The sequence below is a fragment of the Rhinolophus ferrumequinum genome, chromosome 7, assembly GCF_004115265.2.
Source record: "Rhinolophus ferrumequinum isolate MPI-CBG mRhiFer1 chromosome 7, mRhiFer1_v1.p, whole genome shotgun sequence".
Taxonomy (NCBI): Eukaryota; Metazoa; Chordata; class Mammalia; order Chiroptera; family Rhinolophidae; genus Rhinolophus; species Rhinolophus ferrumequinum.
This window is the reverse complement of record NC_046290.1, coordinates 46521850-46538189: the sequence shown is the minus strand read 5'-3', so window position 1 is coordinate 46538189 and position 16340 is coordinate 46521850. Positions and strand designations below refer to the sequence as shown.

Sequence of the window (16340 nt, the reverse complement as noted above, 5' to 3'; positions counted from 1 at the left end):
CAACAAATCAGTGTAGTTGCCTGATTAATAGTGCTGATTAATGTTGGCTCAGGTTAATCCTGAACCCATTACAATAATTAAATGGTTCAACCATATATCAAACGAGCCAATGAAAAATAATTTATTCAGAACTTTGAGACATTCTTATAGCTCTTTCAAAGATCTATGATGGACTTTATGGGTCATTTGTAAGTGTAACTGGTTGGTAGCTGTCCTCAGCAACAAAAACTCGATTTTAAAAGAAGTCTTAGATGGGGGAACAGTTTATTTTTGAGGCTCTGTGATTCATAAGGGGAGTAAATGAAACGTTTAAAAAGGTGAAAAGTGCTTGCTCGATAAAATGATATACACGGGGCAGCTGACGATTGTTCTTGTAGAAAGCCATTGAGTTTTGATTCTCAGTTCTTGTCAAGTGGTCCTTTTAATCAGAAAGCTAAAATTTTGAAGCAAGTTTCTAACTTTGAAATAGAAGTGTTTTAGGAAATGCAAAAATCAAAAAGGTATGGCTATGTGAATTCCACAAGCTATTAGGACTTTTTCCACTAGCCAAAATAGAGTTGGTGACAAAGCTAGGTGTACTTAAAATAGAATCATATTTGAATTATTTCGGTTCACTACCTTGTCACCTGAAAAGAAAAATTTAGTTGCATAGAACTTGAATCTTACTTTTTTAAAAAAATATTTCGTTTCTTTTCACTACTAGCTATTGGAAATATTTAGTGAATTAAAAAAAAGTTTTAAAAAGCTGGTCTGAAAGTTTTTATTTATTATTGTAGTTTCTATTACTAAGAGACGTGTGTATACCTTATAGTAATTTAAGTATTTTGAGAGTACCGTGAAGTGTTGATTAGAATGTTCCTCTTTCTGATAACTACGGAGTCCCTTACTGTAGTTATCAAAAGTTATTATGAAATAACTTTTCCGAGTCGTTCCTAGGTGCATTTTTTTGCATCTGGGTTGTCACTGAAATGTTTATATTTCTTCTCTGCATTCAATGATTAGTTTCTTTATTCAAATGAAAAATTTTGGATCCTCTCATTAGAATGGCTTAGTTTAGCTGTCATGTTCCTAGGGCATTCAATTGCAGATAAGTGACAAAAACGCCAGCCTAACAGCATTTTTATTAACAGATGGTGGAAAACAAACGTCTTTGGAGAAGAACTGAAGGGGACAGGTTAAAAGGTCAATAAACAATTATTGTGCTTAAACGGGGGTGTGGGGGTGTTCTCATCAGATTAGATGAGGAGCCGCTGGCTCAGTGTGGGAGACGAGACAACCCAACAGACCTCAGAGCCATTCCGAGGGACCACCTCAGATGACGGGAGAGGGGTATTTTTCGGCTGGACGGTTCCTACAGGACGTGGACTGGTCAAACCGTCGCATCACAGGAGTACTTCTGAAGTTAGGATTGAGGGCTAACTGGAGACGAAGGCTGGGAACTGTAACTTGCCCTGAGTCCAGATATCGCAAGCCAGCCCGTACTTCAGGTCTCAGCCCATGTGGCAAGGAATGGTCGGGTTTTCTCTCCTCCCCTCTCTTACCAGTTCCTGCTCCCTCCTACGGGTGAACGTTCTCTCCAGAGCTGGGCTGATTTCCTAGGCTTTCTTCCCTTTCCCTCTGCAGTGCTCTGACGTGCACACCATGTGACAGGCTTCCTTCTGCTATAAGCCGAGGAAAGGTCCGCCCTCTCCTGGACTCAGCCCTCGCCTCGCCGAGTTCTGTCCCTAGACTTTCACCCGTCCCGCATCCTCCTCGCGCCCGACGCTCTGACTTGCTCGCCGGGGGCCCTGCCACTCCCTGCATAACTGACCCCACCAGGGGCGTTCGGAGTAGGGAAGGTCAAGTCCCCCGCCCGGGCCGGGTGCGCGTGGAGCCAAGGGAGCGCAGAGACCGCCGAGCAACAGCAGCGGCGCAGGAGTTACAAAGTCGCAGCGCGAGCCTCTTCGTCCGCCGGGCAGCCCCCGCGCGCAGCTTGAGCAGCGGCAGCGCTCCCAGCGTGGCGCCCCGGGGCCGGGTCCACCGCCCGGGACCCGGGCTGGGGCGCGGCGGGAGCCCGAAGCCCGGCGCCCCTATGCGCCGTCTCGCCGCGGCCGTGCGACAGCTATGACCCTGAGCACGGAGATGTCCGATGCCTCCGGCCTCGCCGAGGAGACAGACATCGACGTGGTGGGGGAGGGCGAGGACGAAGACGACGAGGAAGAGGAGGACGACGACGAGGGCGGCGGTGACGGGCCCCGGCTGGCTGTCCCCGCGCGGCGGCGGCGGCGGCGCTCGTACGCCGGGGAGGACGAGCTAGAGGACCTGGAGGAGGAGGACGACGACGATGACATCCTGCTGGCCCCGCGCACTGGAGGCTCCCCGGCGCCCCCAGGCCCAGCCCCGGCGACAGGGGCCGGGGCCGGTGGGGGCGGCAGCGCGGGCACGGGCGCGGGGGGCGGCGGCGGGAGCGCGGGTGGCGGCGCCAAGAACCCGCTGGTGAAGCCGCCCTACTCGTACATCGCGCTCATCACCATGGCCATCCTGCAGAGCCCCAAGAAGCGGCTGACGCTGAGCGAGATCTGCGAGTTCATCAGCGGCCGCTTCCCCTACTACCGGGAGAAGTTCCCCGCCTGGCAGAACAGCATCCGCCACAACCTCTCGCTCAACGACTGCTTCGTCAAGATCCCCCGCGAGCCCGGCAACCCCGGCAAAGGCAACTACTGGACCCTCGACCCCGAGTCCGCCGACATGTTCGACAACGGCAGCTTCCTGCGCCGGAGAAAGCGCTTCAAGCGGCAGCCGCTGCTCCCGCCCAACGCCGCGGCGGCCGAGTCGCTGCTGCTGCGCGGCGCCGGGGGCGCGGGGGGCGCGGGCGACCCGGCGGCCGCCGCCGCGCTCTTCCCACCGGCGCCGCCGCCGCCTCCGCATGCCTACGGCTACGGCCCCTACGGCTGCGCCTACGGCCTGCAGCTGCCGCCCTACGCGCCGCCCTCCGCCCTGTTCGCCGCCGCCGCCGCGGCCGCCGCAGCCTTCCACCCGCACTCGCCCCCGCCGCCCCCGCCGCCGCATGGCGCGGCCGCCGAGCTGGCCCGGACCGCCTTCGGCTACCGGCCGCACCCGCTGGGCGCCGCCTTGCCCGGCCCCCTGCAGGCCTCCGCGGTCAAGGCGGGCGGGCCGGGCGCCTCGGCGCTGGCGCGCTCGCCCTTCTCCATCGAGAGCATCATCGGGGGCAGCCTGGGCCCGGCCGCCGCCGCCGCCGCCGCCGCGCAGGCCGCCGCCGCCGTGCAGGCCTCTCCCTCTCCCTCGCCCGCGGCGGCGCCGCCCGCGCCCGCGCTCGGATCCGGCGGCGGTGGCGGCGGCGGCAGCTGCGCGGCTCAGGCGGCCGTGGGCCCCGCCGCCGCGCTCACTCGCTCCCTCGTGGCCGCCGCAGCCGCCGCCGCCTCCTCTGTCTCCTCGTCGGCCGCCCTGGGGACTCTGCACCAAGGGACTGCCCTGTCCAGTGTCGAAAACTTTACTGCTAGGATTTCAAATTGTTAATAACGCTGTTAGCGCGCTTGAAAGAGAAGGTAGGAATCCCGGTTCCCTTTTTCATCTTGGTGGTTTGGTGTTTTGTTCGCTCCTCCCGGCGCGGCCCCTCCCGACTTCGCGCCCCGGTTTTCGCCGCTTCAGATTCTCAGACGAGACTATGTTCGGCAACTTGGGCGCGCCTTTAGGCTCTGCAGGTCCCTCTATTTATGCAAAATCGCCCTATGCTGCAGCCCTCGACCTGGGGTGGGGAGGAAGACGGTGCTGGTAGGGTCCGCCCTGTCTCGGCACAAGGGGCTTCCTTGACTTTTGGGAAATCTTTAAAAATCTAAGCCTTTTTGAGGTCTAGAGATTCTCAGGTCCAGGAGTTTTTTTGTGTTTTTTTTTTTTAAAACCAATGTTCAAAAGAAGGATAATACAAAAATAGTAAAGGTCCCGAAGAATGCCAACGAAGCAATAGTTTTTATTTGAGCACATTTGCCTGGTGTACTTTTTCATGGAAAGGGAGAAAAAACGATTAACATGTTTACATAAGGAAAAAAGTCAAAATTTCTTACTTTAACCTGTGTTTTGTATCATAATAGACATGCGGAATTTTTATTTTGTACTTACTGCGTATTCTTTACAAGGAATATTGTAAATTTTACTGGCAATTATTGTACTATTCTAATGTAAGATTTTTACACTTTTTCAGAAATAAAATGCTTAATTTTCAAAGAAAACCCACCTAAAGAATTGGCTTCAGTCGTCCTCTTCTTAGTTTATTTTATTTTCTGTTAAAAAAAAGTTTCCATGTGAGATAAATAGAAACCCATTACAGAAAAGGAAAATATTATTTTCAAAGAGAATTTAATAAAAGCATTGTGCTGTGATTTTTCATTTATACTTTCTAAATCAAAACCATTCCAGGAGACCAGAAGTTATTTTAAAATGACTACAAATAAGTCACTTTGGGATACATTTTCAAATCTCATTCTATTCCATTTTGAAGAGCATTGAGGCTATTTAAAATTAAAGCCACAGTTACCCTACGATGATTTTATAGAACTTTTCTTTTTATTTTTGAGCTTCTCACTTCAAATAATTTCCCGTCACATTTGAGCACAATATTGTATGTATCTGTAAAAACTCTGCAACATAGTATTATACTGCAGTGGAAGCAAACAAGTAGGCAATTTTTAGTTTTAAAATTTTAATAGACAATGATCATCAAATAGCTTTAGAGTTCTGAATAAGAAAATATTTAAATATACAAAATAAATTGTAGTTGAAAGTTATGGTATTTAAAGATACTATTTTCATGACAGAAAGGACTCCCGTAATTGCATAAAGTTTTTATTCTAAAAGGCAAACATCAAAATTCTAGTTTAAATGAATAACGGTGTGGAAGAGAAACCTTCAATTTTAGGATAGTGCACTCTTTAAAGAATAAAAATGAATATGCATCAGGTGTTTATTGAACTAATTATATTTTACAAGTTAGGTGATTTAGGGTATTTTTATTCCAATGCAAAGTGTTTCATTAACTACTTGTTGCAGGCAATTTTTAGTTCTTTGAAAAAAATGCCCACTCTAGTTTTGATGACTACAGATGTTATTGTGAGCTCCAAATAAAACCAAGGCATGTGTAATACATAATTGAAATGCTTAATATCAGTGAGTTGCAGAGGAGGTGAAATTCGTTTCTTAATTTTTTTCAAATATCCGGTCAGGTATATATCTCTGAGAATTTTCAGTTTTAACTTAGCAAGTTAACAAAGACTGAATTATATAGGCCAATATTTTGCAGTGATATTTATTCTTGATGCCCTGTCCTCTCGATTATTTTTAGGGGGAAAAAAAAACCGACAGCCTCAAAATTAAGTTGTTTTTCCCTCTACGAAACGTTTGAAAGTAAATGAGTTTAAAGTATACACACTCATCCTGAAACTTACCACTAACTATATAAATACCAACTGAAGTATCATTAGACCAAAATCTTACATGCAAAAGTTACTTTTATCCTAGCCCGTCTGAGAGAGCGAAGACTTTGGTAATGGAGGACGTCCGGATGTCACTGCCGCCCGGGGTGAAGAGTCCTTAGCAGGCGGAACCCAAACGGCACAGGTACTGCTGGCGCGCCTTGCAGCCTTCTGTCACGCAGAGATTTGAAATTTCGATCTGAAAGTAATGCTGAAGAAAGCGAAAGAACAAACACGTATGTGTTGTTATTTGCATGACGCTTGGATGTTCTGAAAGCAGGAAATCCCGGCTAAGCCTTCTCTTTGTTCAGATTCCCGCATCTTTAAAAGAGTGCGGGTCCGGGCCCCACCTCCGAGATTGTCAGTGCCTTTAAGGGAATGGCAAGTAGGCACTGGCGATCCAGCGCCGGCCTTGCTTGGGTCCCGGAGTTCGGATCCCCGCTTTACCCGCGCGCGCTAGAGAGACCGCCAGCGTATCGTGAGCCTGAGCCATAAGGAAAAGTAAACCCGACCCGCCTGCCCCAGTCTCGAGTTTTGCGTCCTGCGAATTCAGCTCCTTCGTTCTCCTAGTTTGGGGTTCCTCGGTCGGCTTTGCTGGCCCTTCGGGCCTGGCCTCCGGGTGGAGGAGACAATGGGGCAGTGAGGATCGCGTGCATTGACGTGTGGCCTGTGAGAAGAGTGGGTCGTGGGCCGCTGGGCGAGGACCGCAGGGCAGGCGAGGAGCGGGCGGTGGGCCGTGGGCTCCGCGAGTTGGGAGCGCGGGGCGCGGGCGAGCAGGTGCTGGAACAAAGGCCGCCGGGCTACCGCGGCCTTTGATGGGCCAGGACATCTCCTCCCGGGGCTCCTCATTCGCATGCAAATCCAGCTCTGGTTCCCTATTCTTTGAAGGCAAACAGAAGGATGTTTGTGTGTTTGTCAGGATGAAGTCTGCTTGAACAAGCCTTCCTCAATAGGTTGGGTCTCGAAAAATAAACCAGTTGGACAAACATTGGCCACCAGCTCTCCTCCTCCCAACTACAAAGTGTGGATTTGCTACAACTCATTAACCCGACGCTTTTCTCCCCTTCTCCTCGTTTCTCTGCTCATCAAACGCCCCCGTAGAGCCTGGAGACAAATGACCGAAGCGCAGTCGGGAGTGAATTGCAGTTAATAGGGAGAGGGATATATTGGGGCTAATGGTTCGGGCAGATCTTGGAGAAGGACCACACAAAACGGAGCCTCTCCATTCAGAGCTCTGTTGTGCCGTGGAGGTTTAATCTGCATCTAGATTTAGCCAAATGTTATCTATTGCGGGGGTAATGAAGCCCTTATGGATTGAATTGCTCCTTGTACCACACATGGTGTCATGACCTTAGATCGTTCCTTGGTTGGTTTCTTTTTCTCTATTGAGTAATTATTTTATTTCTTTAAAGTAAGAAACTAGCGCTCTGCTCAACAACGTATTTACTCTCCCATGCCCAGTGTATTTAAGAGCCACTTCCCTTCCTCTTAAAAAAAGAAAAGAAAAAGAAACTGGGGAGGAGAAGAAAAATAATGAGGACCATTTCCCCCTAATTTTCACTCACTGAGGCATCTCTATGTTTGCACATCTCTACTTCCTTGTTCCCTGCTCAGCCGCCCTTCCCTGCCCAAACTTTCTGCTGATGGAACTGAAATTTGGGTATATTTATTATCAAAATTCTTACAGTAAATGTAGTAAGCATCCATTTGGGAGAAACTTCTGCCCTTCACAGTTTTTTTTTTTTTTAACCCACCATTTCTTCCTGTAGCTTGTCCTCTGAGAGAACTGGGGGAGGTGGTTATTCTGATGGAAGGTGATTATTTTGATGGAATACCAGCCTCTGTCATTTATTAAAGGCTCTCTGAGGCCAGTGGTTGTGCCTGTTTTGTTTTTCTCTCTATGGCCCCGGTGGCTCTGATTTCCTTGCTTGTCTGAGGACCAAGCTTGGAGCAGCCAACGGTGTTATTACAACTGCTATTGATGGGTAGGGATCTGATCTTACTACCCAAAGCCAGGAATTAAGGACTCTCGTTTTAGTTTAAAAATTCTCTGCTGGCTACACATTTTGCTCACACCTGTTTTTAGTACTGACTGAGAAAAGTCATTTGGGGGCAACTTAAAGGTCATATCAGCATCAAACTCAATCCAAATCAGAAATCTGCCTGGGAACCACCCTGGGCTCCCTGGGCTCCTCCAGGGGGGTCACTCTGGGTCTAATTGGAATGCCAGGGGTCCCCTTCCCCCTTTAGAACTGAACCAGACAAGGACAGGCCTGGGGAGCAGAGGACAAGTAAAGTGGGCCCGGCATTGTCAGCATCCATTCTTGTCTCTACCGGTTTCCTGCTGGTGCAGCTGGGTTACACATACGCACACACAGGCACGCACGCTCATTGCCCATCAGCTGCCACTTGTGTCCCTTCTCCCCTATGATTTTGTAATTAGGCATATGCTTTTTGTTGGTAAATGTGTTTGATGTCATGGCCAGTGAAACGTGGAGTGTTTATAGGGCCACAAATGTAAATGTGTAAATATGTTTAGTGTAAAATCTGGCCCTTCGACTTTAGCAATAAATACCCTGCCAACTCGGATATGGTTACATTTGACAGAAAGATGGAGAATCTGATCATGACCAGCTGCTCAGGGCTCTCTGGGGCTTATACTTTCTCAACTGAATTCACTTTTCGCATAATTTCTTTACATGTCACATCTCTCTAATCACATCTTTCCCTAGATGTGAACAGCTTGGGCTCCTTTCTTTTTATTGTTTTCCTCTGGCATGCAGGAAACTTCCTGGTTCATTCTTCCTGCTTCTTTATCAGGAAAACACTATTCAGTAACAAGCAGAATACACACGGACAAAACAGCTGATCATTATCATCCATCCCTTTTTGAGTCCCGCGCCTCCAGGTGTGCTAAGGTGGCTAGGAAGAGCAATGAGGATAGACGGGGAGCTCCGACCCACATTAATTATTTTACTTGTCCTTATCACCATCATCCTAACTTTAAAAACTGTTTTTGAGCTACTCTAACTTTTGAAAGTAAACATTTTAGGAAGGTATACTATACATGCAGAAAAATGCACAAATCTCACCCACTTTTCACAAAGTGAACACACCCGTGTAACCAGCATCAGACCAAGACGCAGATGATACCAGCACCCCAGAAAGCCCTTTCCTGTGTATTCCGGGCACTATGCTCAGCACACATTAACTTTTTAAAAGGACTTTCACTAATATTTCTTTCAACTACACTGTGAAAGAGAGGACAGGAATTATCATCGACCCTGTTTTACAAATAAAGATGATTTCAAGGCTCAAAAGATATGAAGTGACTTGCCCAAGGTCACAGCTACTAGGACTTCAGCATTTAAATTCCATTGTATTTCCATTACATTACACCATCACTTTGTTGCCGTCATTGTGATTCATTAAACACCCACTGTAGCGAGACAACTGCCTTAGAGGTCACTGTGTAGAAGTCATTTATTTCTTACACTTTTTTATTTTTTATTCTTGCTAGACCCTCCTCCCTGCCATCTCTACCCAGGTCTTCCCAGAGGTCCCCCAACTCCTTGTTTTAGATACATTTGGAATCTATAGCTATTTATTTTGGATGTATCAGCTTCCTCCGCCTGTGTCTATATGACACTCTCCTAGCATCACTTTCCCAAATCTGTTCTTTGCATTAGCAATCTTTATCTCTCTCTCTCTCTCTCTCTCTCTCTCTCTCTCTCTCTCTCTCTCTCTCTCTCTCTCTCTCACACACACACACACACACACACACCACACACACGGCTTACTTTTTCACCTTTCTACTATTTGTCCATTTCCTCTGATTCTCTCACTGATTTTTAATGATCAAAATCTGCCCGACTGGCAGAACCTTTTTGCTAAACTGCTAAGTAGGTCTTTATAACCAGACCTAGGATCACATGTGGAAAAGGGAAGCATATGTAAGAGTCAGATCACACTACTGATTTAACATTTAAGTAGGAAGCAAATCATTTTTCTGTGAATGTGCCCACTCTCCCGCCAGGTACCCTCTCAATGATTTTAGTGTTTTTGAAAAGCTGGCTTACTATGTGGCTTGAGCGAGTCCTATTAGCTCTTGCACAATTAATCCATTGCACTGGAGCCATGGAGGGCACAATTCCACCTGGAGATCCGACCTGCCTGGTCAGAGGTCTCCCTAACATGCGTTTTGGGGGGATGGGGTCCCAGGTCACCTGCTGGAATTACATTTTTCCCTGGATGTGAACAGCTCATCCTTGTCCGTTGCTGTCATTGAAGCCTAACTTCCTCAGGCAAGTGCCTGAGCCACTGCTTTGTCGCTTCCTGGGAACCCAGGCTAGAGTCAATGCTGGATAGTGAGTTGCAGACTGCTGACCAAAGTGTATATGGTGATCTTTCTAAGGGACAGTGTTTAATACAAGATAATGTTGATTTTCTAGACAAAGAGTGGTTTTCTTAAAAATCTGAAACATTTTTTCTTTTAAATTCCTGTCTGTAAAAGACAACAAAAATGCATTTCAGGAATAAAAGCTGTCAACATCAGAAGCTTTATTTAGAGAACCTGGAAAATTCTAATTCTGAATTCGAAATAAGGAGGTCTGGAAAGGTATTTTTCTGCTCTTAAAGTGAGAGTGACTCTGTTAAAGACAGGGTGTTTCCCTGTGTCTAGAATGCTAGAATTAAGGAGAATCTGTCTAGTCTGTGAAGCAGAATGCAAGCTATATGGAATACATCCATATGCCCTGAGATTCCGTTGAGCTCCAGGAGAAGATCAGGAAGGCCTGGGTCATAAAGGATGGATCTGAGGCCATGCAGCTTTGCCTGGGTCTCCCTGTCCCAGAAGCACCCAGGCGCAAACTGAGGATTCTCTCTTATTTGCAACTACTGATCAATAACAGACTGGCAAAGCAAAACAGAAGGGGCAGCTATTAATTATGGCAGAAAGCAGAAGCTTCTTTGCACACTTGCTTAGGAATTCCTGTTAATATAACTACAAGGCAGATATTTTCAGCAATAAAAGGTCATGACACATTTTCTGAAATGTCAACAATGAAGGGTTATCACGAATGAAAATAATTTGGTTATTTCTATTTTACATTATTTTTATGCAGAGACTTTCATATATATGAAAACGATTGTGACAAGATTATGTTCTGTTAAATGATTGACTATGGAGAGGGGGGAGAAAAATCACAAACCAAAAACAAAAATCTCCAAAGCCCACAACAGAAGAAATAAGACTGGATTGAAATTAAATGTTAGATCAGTTTTCACACTCATTTATAATTTTTGGGACTGTGAGGATGGGTTGTGAGAATCAAATAGGACAATTTAGGTGAAAATGCTTTGGAAAACATAAAACTTATACAAATGTATACCCAAATCCTTAAGTTAGTTAAGAAAAGTCATTGGCTCTATGTAAAAACTAATCTTTCTTTAAAATTCCCACCCCATCTATAAAGTAAATTGTTACTTAACACTTTCTAGAAATAGTGAGGAGAAAGGATATGGCATTGTTTTCTTTTATTTCAGCCAGATGTGTATTTGGACAGATAACTTTCTCCTCCCTTCTAAAATAAACAAATCAATAGAGTTTTAAATTCACCGCTCTAGTTTCTTGCTCCATTTCTTTTTTGTAATTACTTATCTACCAATTATCTCTTTAACCTCTAAACTTTGAAAAGTGGTATTAGTCTGCAGTATTTATTGAGCACCTGCTACATTGCACATCTTTTAATCCCGACATTAAGTATAAGAAACAAATGAAAGAATTCCCGCCACCGAGTTGCTTCTAATAACATAAGCATATACTCAGGACTCAAGAGGAGCAAGCCTTTTCAGCAGGAAACGATGGGGTGGAGAGAAGGCTAGCAAGGTAATTTTTTCATTTATCCATTTAACAGAACCATTAAAAAAAAATCTCAGTAGTCTGTAAAATAGACTGAAGTTGCAGGCTTCTTAATATCTTTCCAGTGTTGCAGTTTACTCTTAAAATGCCTAAAACACCGAAGTGTCCATGTGGCATGGAGATAACTCAGAGCCCAACTCCTCCATGCAGAGAACTGTGAAGTTGAGTTTCCTCCCAAGTTTTTAAGGCTTTTTACTAATAGTTATCATTAGTCTTATCCCTACTGACCAGTTTTTATTCATGAAGAACTTTAAAGAAGGAGAGTGGTTTGTGATCAGGCCCATCACAAAATGTTCATAGTGCTGTGAATTGAGATTATGAACTATATGGAATGAGTTTATGTTCACATGGGTTTGTGGAAAGTGAAATACAAAGGCACAGTGAAAAATCCTAGGATTTTTTTTTCCATGCTTAAACATTTTATTTCAAATCAAAGAAAATTTAAAAATAAAGCACTGTATATTTTCCTTAAATAAGTATTTTTCCACTTGCAAAAATTGTAGACACATTATTAAGTCCAGGTTTTGGACCACTAGGGGTGCCCAGGAACCCAAGAGTTTTTCAGGTATTCAATTCAAGCATTAATTATCCTTACCTTTAAGTTAGCTATTGCCAAGGGACTGAGGGCAAGTCATCAAGTTTGGGTCATGTTTTCTCCTTCAAAAGTAACTAGGGGTACAGAGGACAAAAATAAAATGCGGAGGCTTTGTGTTGTTCTTCTATTTAAGGAATTTAATATTTCTTTGCCTTCCTCCTCTTTCCCTCCTCCTCCTCTCACTATCTGCATACACAGCAGAAGTCCAGCAAACCATCCCCCACACATCTTTAGAATTTGTGGGATGGGATCCCTTATTTTAGGGAGTTGGTGGGCGCAAGTTGTTATTGTAACTCTATTCTGTAACTAAAGCTCTGGCATGTAATAAATCTCTCCCCAAAGACTTTCGGATCTTTGATTTGAAAAATCGGATTCCTTTTGTGGAAACAGTTGACAGGAACCTAAAAGGATTAGTTGCATTCCACATAGGATAATTTTTACTGGCAACATTTTGAAACGATTTGGTCCCTTTCAGACCTTAAACAATGTCCAGAAAAATGATCTAACGAGACTTGTATTGTTTTCCTTCGTCTGTGAATCCGTTTGCCGCTTGTTCCAACTTCTCGATAGGGTTTTGACAGGGTTTTGCTCCCGAGCAGTGCACCGAATCAATTTTTGATCGCCCTTTCTGTTTGGCTTGTTATCTCCTTCGGCCAGGGGCGCAGCAGTGTTTTCCCAACGTCAGCCCCTGAAATGAAGCGGGAGCTGGTGGTTTGTCTCTCGGTGGCGCCGTGTCTGGGAGGGGGCGCAGGGACCCGTCGTCGCTCGCTGAGGGCCAAGCGTCCGATGCGCAGCCGCCTGGCCCACGGTCGCCAACAGCTAGGGCGCCGGGACGTCGCAGGGGCGGGCGAGGCAGTGCGCACACCCTAAACCTTCACTGTCTGACAGTCTTCTGTCCACCAGGATGTGATGCTGATGTTGCTTCTCCTTCCATCTGAACCCCCTCCACCTTCCCCCCCCCCCAAAAGAAAGCCCCAAACAAAAAACCAAGAGAGGCCTGTCTTCTAGACTGCCGCTGTGCTGCTGGGCGCGGGCCGCGGGCGACAGCACTCCAGCCTCCCCCGGCCCTCTTCACTGTTTATTTTGTTGTCAGTGGACTTATCAAGATGTTAGTTGCTGGAGGTTCTGACCTGCCCGGGCGCTTTGGCTGCTCAGCCCCGGCTTTCCCCTCTGTTTTTACACCTGCACAAACTCCACCGCACTCCCCTGTCTGATTTATAGCCCAATTAAAGGTTCAGTGTTCTTGAAGCCACCCGCGCTGCTCCCTCCCCGGCCTCCCGCCGGCCGCGGCGAGCGCAGGAATGCGCTGGGCCGGGCCCTCCGCTCCCGACGACCCCGCGCGCGGCCGCTGAGCGCCCCGGCACTCCGGGGGGGCGGCGCGGGGGGCGGGCCTGCTCCGGGACGCGGGCACAGACACCCGACAGCCGCGCGCACTTAAGCCTCGTCCCCAAACCAAAGTTCTTTCCTCCTTGGGTTTGGCTTTATTGGGATGAGGCGCTGAGCCTCCGGCACGCAAGGCCCGAGGCGGGAGGGCTCCGGAAGCGGCCACGTGGCGCGGCCGGACGCGCAGGCCCCGCACCAACCTTCCGGCCCCGGCGCAGCCCGGGTCGCGCCTCCGCACAATTTGCCGGGTGAGGATCGAGGGGCCGCGGGGCCGCGGGGCCGGGCGGGGCGGCGAGGCGCCGGGCGGGGGCGGGAGGCCGTGCGCCTCTCGTCCGCGGCCCTTCTTTCCCGCCTCGTTCGGCAGGCAGCGGCCCGGAGACGCTCCCTGGGGAAGCGGGTGGTGCCCGCGGCCGGGCCCTGGCTGTGGGCGGGAAGCGCGGGGTCAGCGACCGCCCGGCCGCGAATCCGGCTGGAGCCGAGCCTCCGCGCGGGCGGGCGGGCTCCGGCTCCAACCTCTTCCTTTGCGGCCTTTTCTTTCCGGAGAGAATAAGCGGCAACCCAACCGAGATTGGCAGCATTAAGCATCTTCCTAACCCACTCCGTCTTCTTTCCATCTATCAATCCACCTTTCTAATTAGACTAATTAGGAGCGCTCTGGAGTGTCGCTAGGCCCAGGGACTGAAACGCTTCGAGGTTGTGAAAAGAGCCCTGAATGGCCACGCTGGGGGCCGGGCGGAGGCCTTTGCGACCCATTCAGCACAGAGTAACAGTGGCTACATTTATCCCTGGCCATTGAAAAGAGGCTCGATTAAACCGTTTGGGAACTAACGCCACTCTGCATCCCTTCTCTAATTAGAGAAGCCCGTGGCTATGGCGAGAACGCCGGACCGTAGACTCAAGTCCTGCGCGTTACTTTCCGCCCTTTCATCGAAAACGATGTCCTTCCCGGAGACAGAAGTCCCCCACCTCCCCACCTGTTGCAGGGCTCTCCTTTCCCACCCATCCCTAGTCCCAAGCCAACTGCGTTAGGACGCCTAGCGCAGCGGAGAAGTTGGGGGCATCCCAGTGGGAAAAAGCTCCCAATTCCTTATTCCTGTCGTGGAAAATACCCCTTTGTGTTCGGTAGGCTCCATATTTTTCTCTCCATCTGTCTTCCACGGTATTTCTCACATTGTCTATGGATAGCTTGGTCTCAAATCCTCCACCCATCCCCCTTTTAAACATGGAATTTCCAAGTCAAGCATCTGGGAATTGGAGTCTTAGGTGCCCTCCTGATCCACTTTCTTGGTCGCACACTTTGCTGTAGGAATTTTTCACTTGCATAAATAATTTGTACTTTTTGTCACCAGTCGTTTTAAGAAATGTATATTAAACACCTACTATGTGTCTAGATTCTTACTATAATCCTCAGCCTTCTTCCTTCCCTCTTAGTCCATCCCCAAATATGTCTTAAGAAATTAAATCTGACTGGATTCAATTCCTCTAGCAAACTGTTGATTCTATTCTTATGGTTTATATGTAGATATATGTAGATTTTATCTTTTTCGTGGTTTAGTAGGAAGGTACCAAGATACAAGATACTGGGAAGAAAGAGAGAGAAATGAGAAATAGAAGACGTGTTACAACTACAGATTTTGTGTATGCGTGTGGGATTGTTTGTTCATTTTGTTTAATGGTGGTATCTGATATTTTTACAAAAATTTGGAACACATTTTGCCCTAAAATAAAGGTGACCAAGAGGGTTTGATTTCCCTCCTTTCTCTCTTTTCCCTCCTCCCTCCCTTCCTTTCTCATTTTGTGTTGTCCTAATCCTTTTTTTTGGAAAAGATCCAGGTGTACAAAGAAATACCATCAAGTCACTGTTCTTGGTCTTGTTAATTTAGAAAATGGAACCTCAGCAAAGATGGTATCAACTAAATGTCCACCCACAACATGCAAAATTCCTTGGATCCAAACTTCAAAAAAAGGAATGAAAGATGTCATGTGAGTGAAAGGAATCATGGAATTTCTAAAGGCCTAAACCAGGGGTGTCCGAACTTTTTTCAACATTTTTTACCAAGGGCCATATGCGGTAAAACACACAAACAGCTGGGCCACTCACTCGAGGTGAAGTACGTATTGCCTCACCTGGTTTATTTAAGTAAACTAAATATATTTTTGGAATTTGCTGTGGGCCAATTAACAATGGATCATGGGCCGCAGTTGGCCCGCGGGCCGCAGTTTGGACACCCCTGAACTAAACTGACCTTCATAGAATTTTATTACTCTCACACCCTGCTTCACAATATTTTTAACAGGTACAATATGCATGACATTGCAACATAAATCTTACTAGTTAAGAAGGTGGGAAGGGCAGAGAAGAGGAATGAAGGAGAAAAGTGATTCAATTTGTATTGGAGAAAATTATAACTTGCAAAATTTAAAAAACCGTGGAAGCTTTTGAAATGAAAAGACAAAATCTATTCTGTCAGTGATTTTATCCTCAAATCTCTTATTTTTTTAATTTGGTTGCTAATTTAAATTTTAATTGAAGAATAACACAGTAAAGTACTCAATCCCTAAGCACAGAGCTTGGTGAATTGTGTATGTGTGTGACATATAAATATATAGATAGATAGCTATATCTATACTTATCTATCTGTCATCTATCTACCAATCTCTGTAACCATTACTTAGATCAAGTTACTAAACATTTTAAACACCCCAGAAAACTCCACACTCCTTTCTAGTCAGTACCACCCACCACCAACCACCGTTCTCATTTCTATCACCATAGATTAGTTTTAAATGTTCTTGAGCTTCACATGTATGGACTCATACAGTGTGTATGTAGTCTTTTGCTTGGGTTCTTTTACTCATCTGTATGTTTTTGAAATTCATCTGCTCAAACATCTATTTATAAAACAATATAAATGGTGAGTCAATTTCTATAGGTCAAGAAGGGTAAGCAGACACTGGAAAGCTTTACTCTGAAATT

At 46.8% G+C, this 16340-nt stretch overlaps 1 protein-coding gene across 2 annotated transcripts in view; it reads left to right on the top strand.

Moving 5' to 3' along the window:
- Positions 1 to 1068: 1068 nt before the first annotated feature.
- Positions 1069 to 16340, top strand: part of FOXD1 (forkhead box D1) — a 47842-nt gene continuing 32570 nt past the window's right edge. Inside the window, exons 1-2 of one of the 2 annotated variants that reach the window (XR_004423470.1) lie at positions 1069 to 3545; positions 5512 to 5610. Coding sequence is in view for 1 of the 2 variants with exons in the window: in XM_033109883.1 (XP_032965774.1) it covers positions 2104 to 3516 (1413 nt within the window). In the remaining variant the exon portion in view is untranslated. Of the gene's footprint in view, positions 3546 to 5511; positions 6119 to 16340 lie in introns of those variants that run through there. The other variant, XM_033109883.1, reaches the window with a different exon arrangement.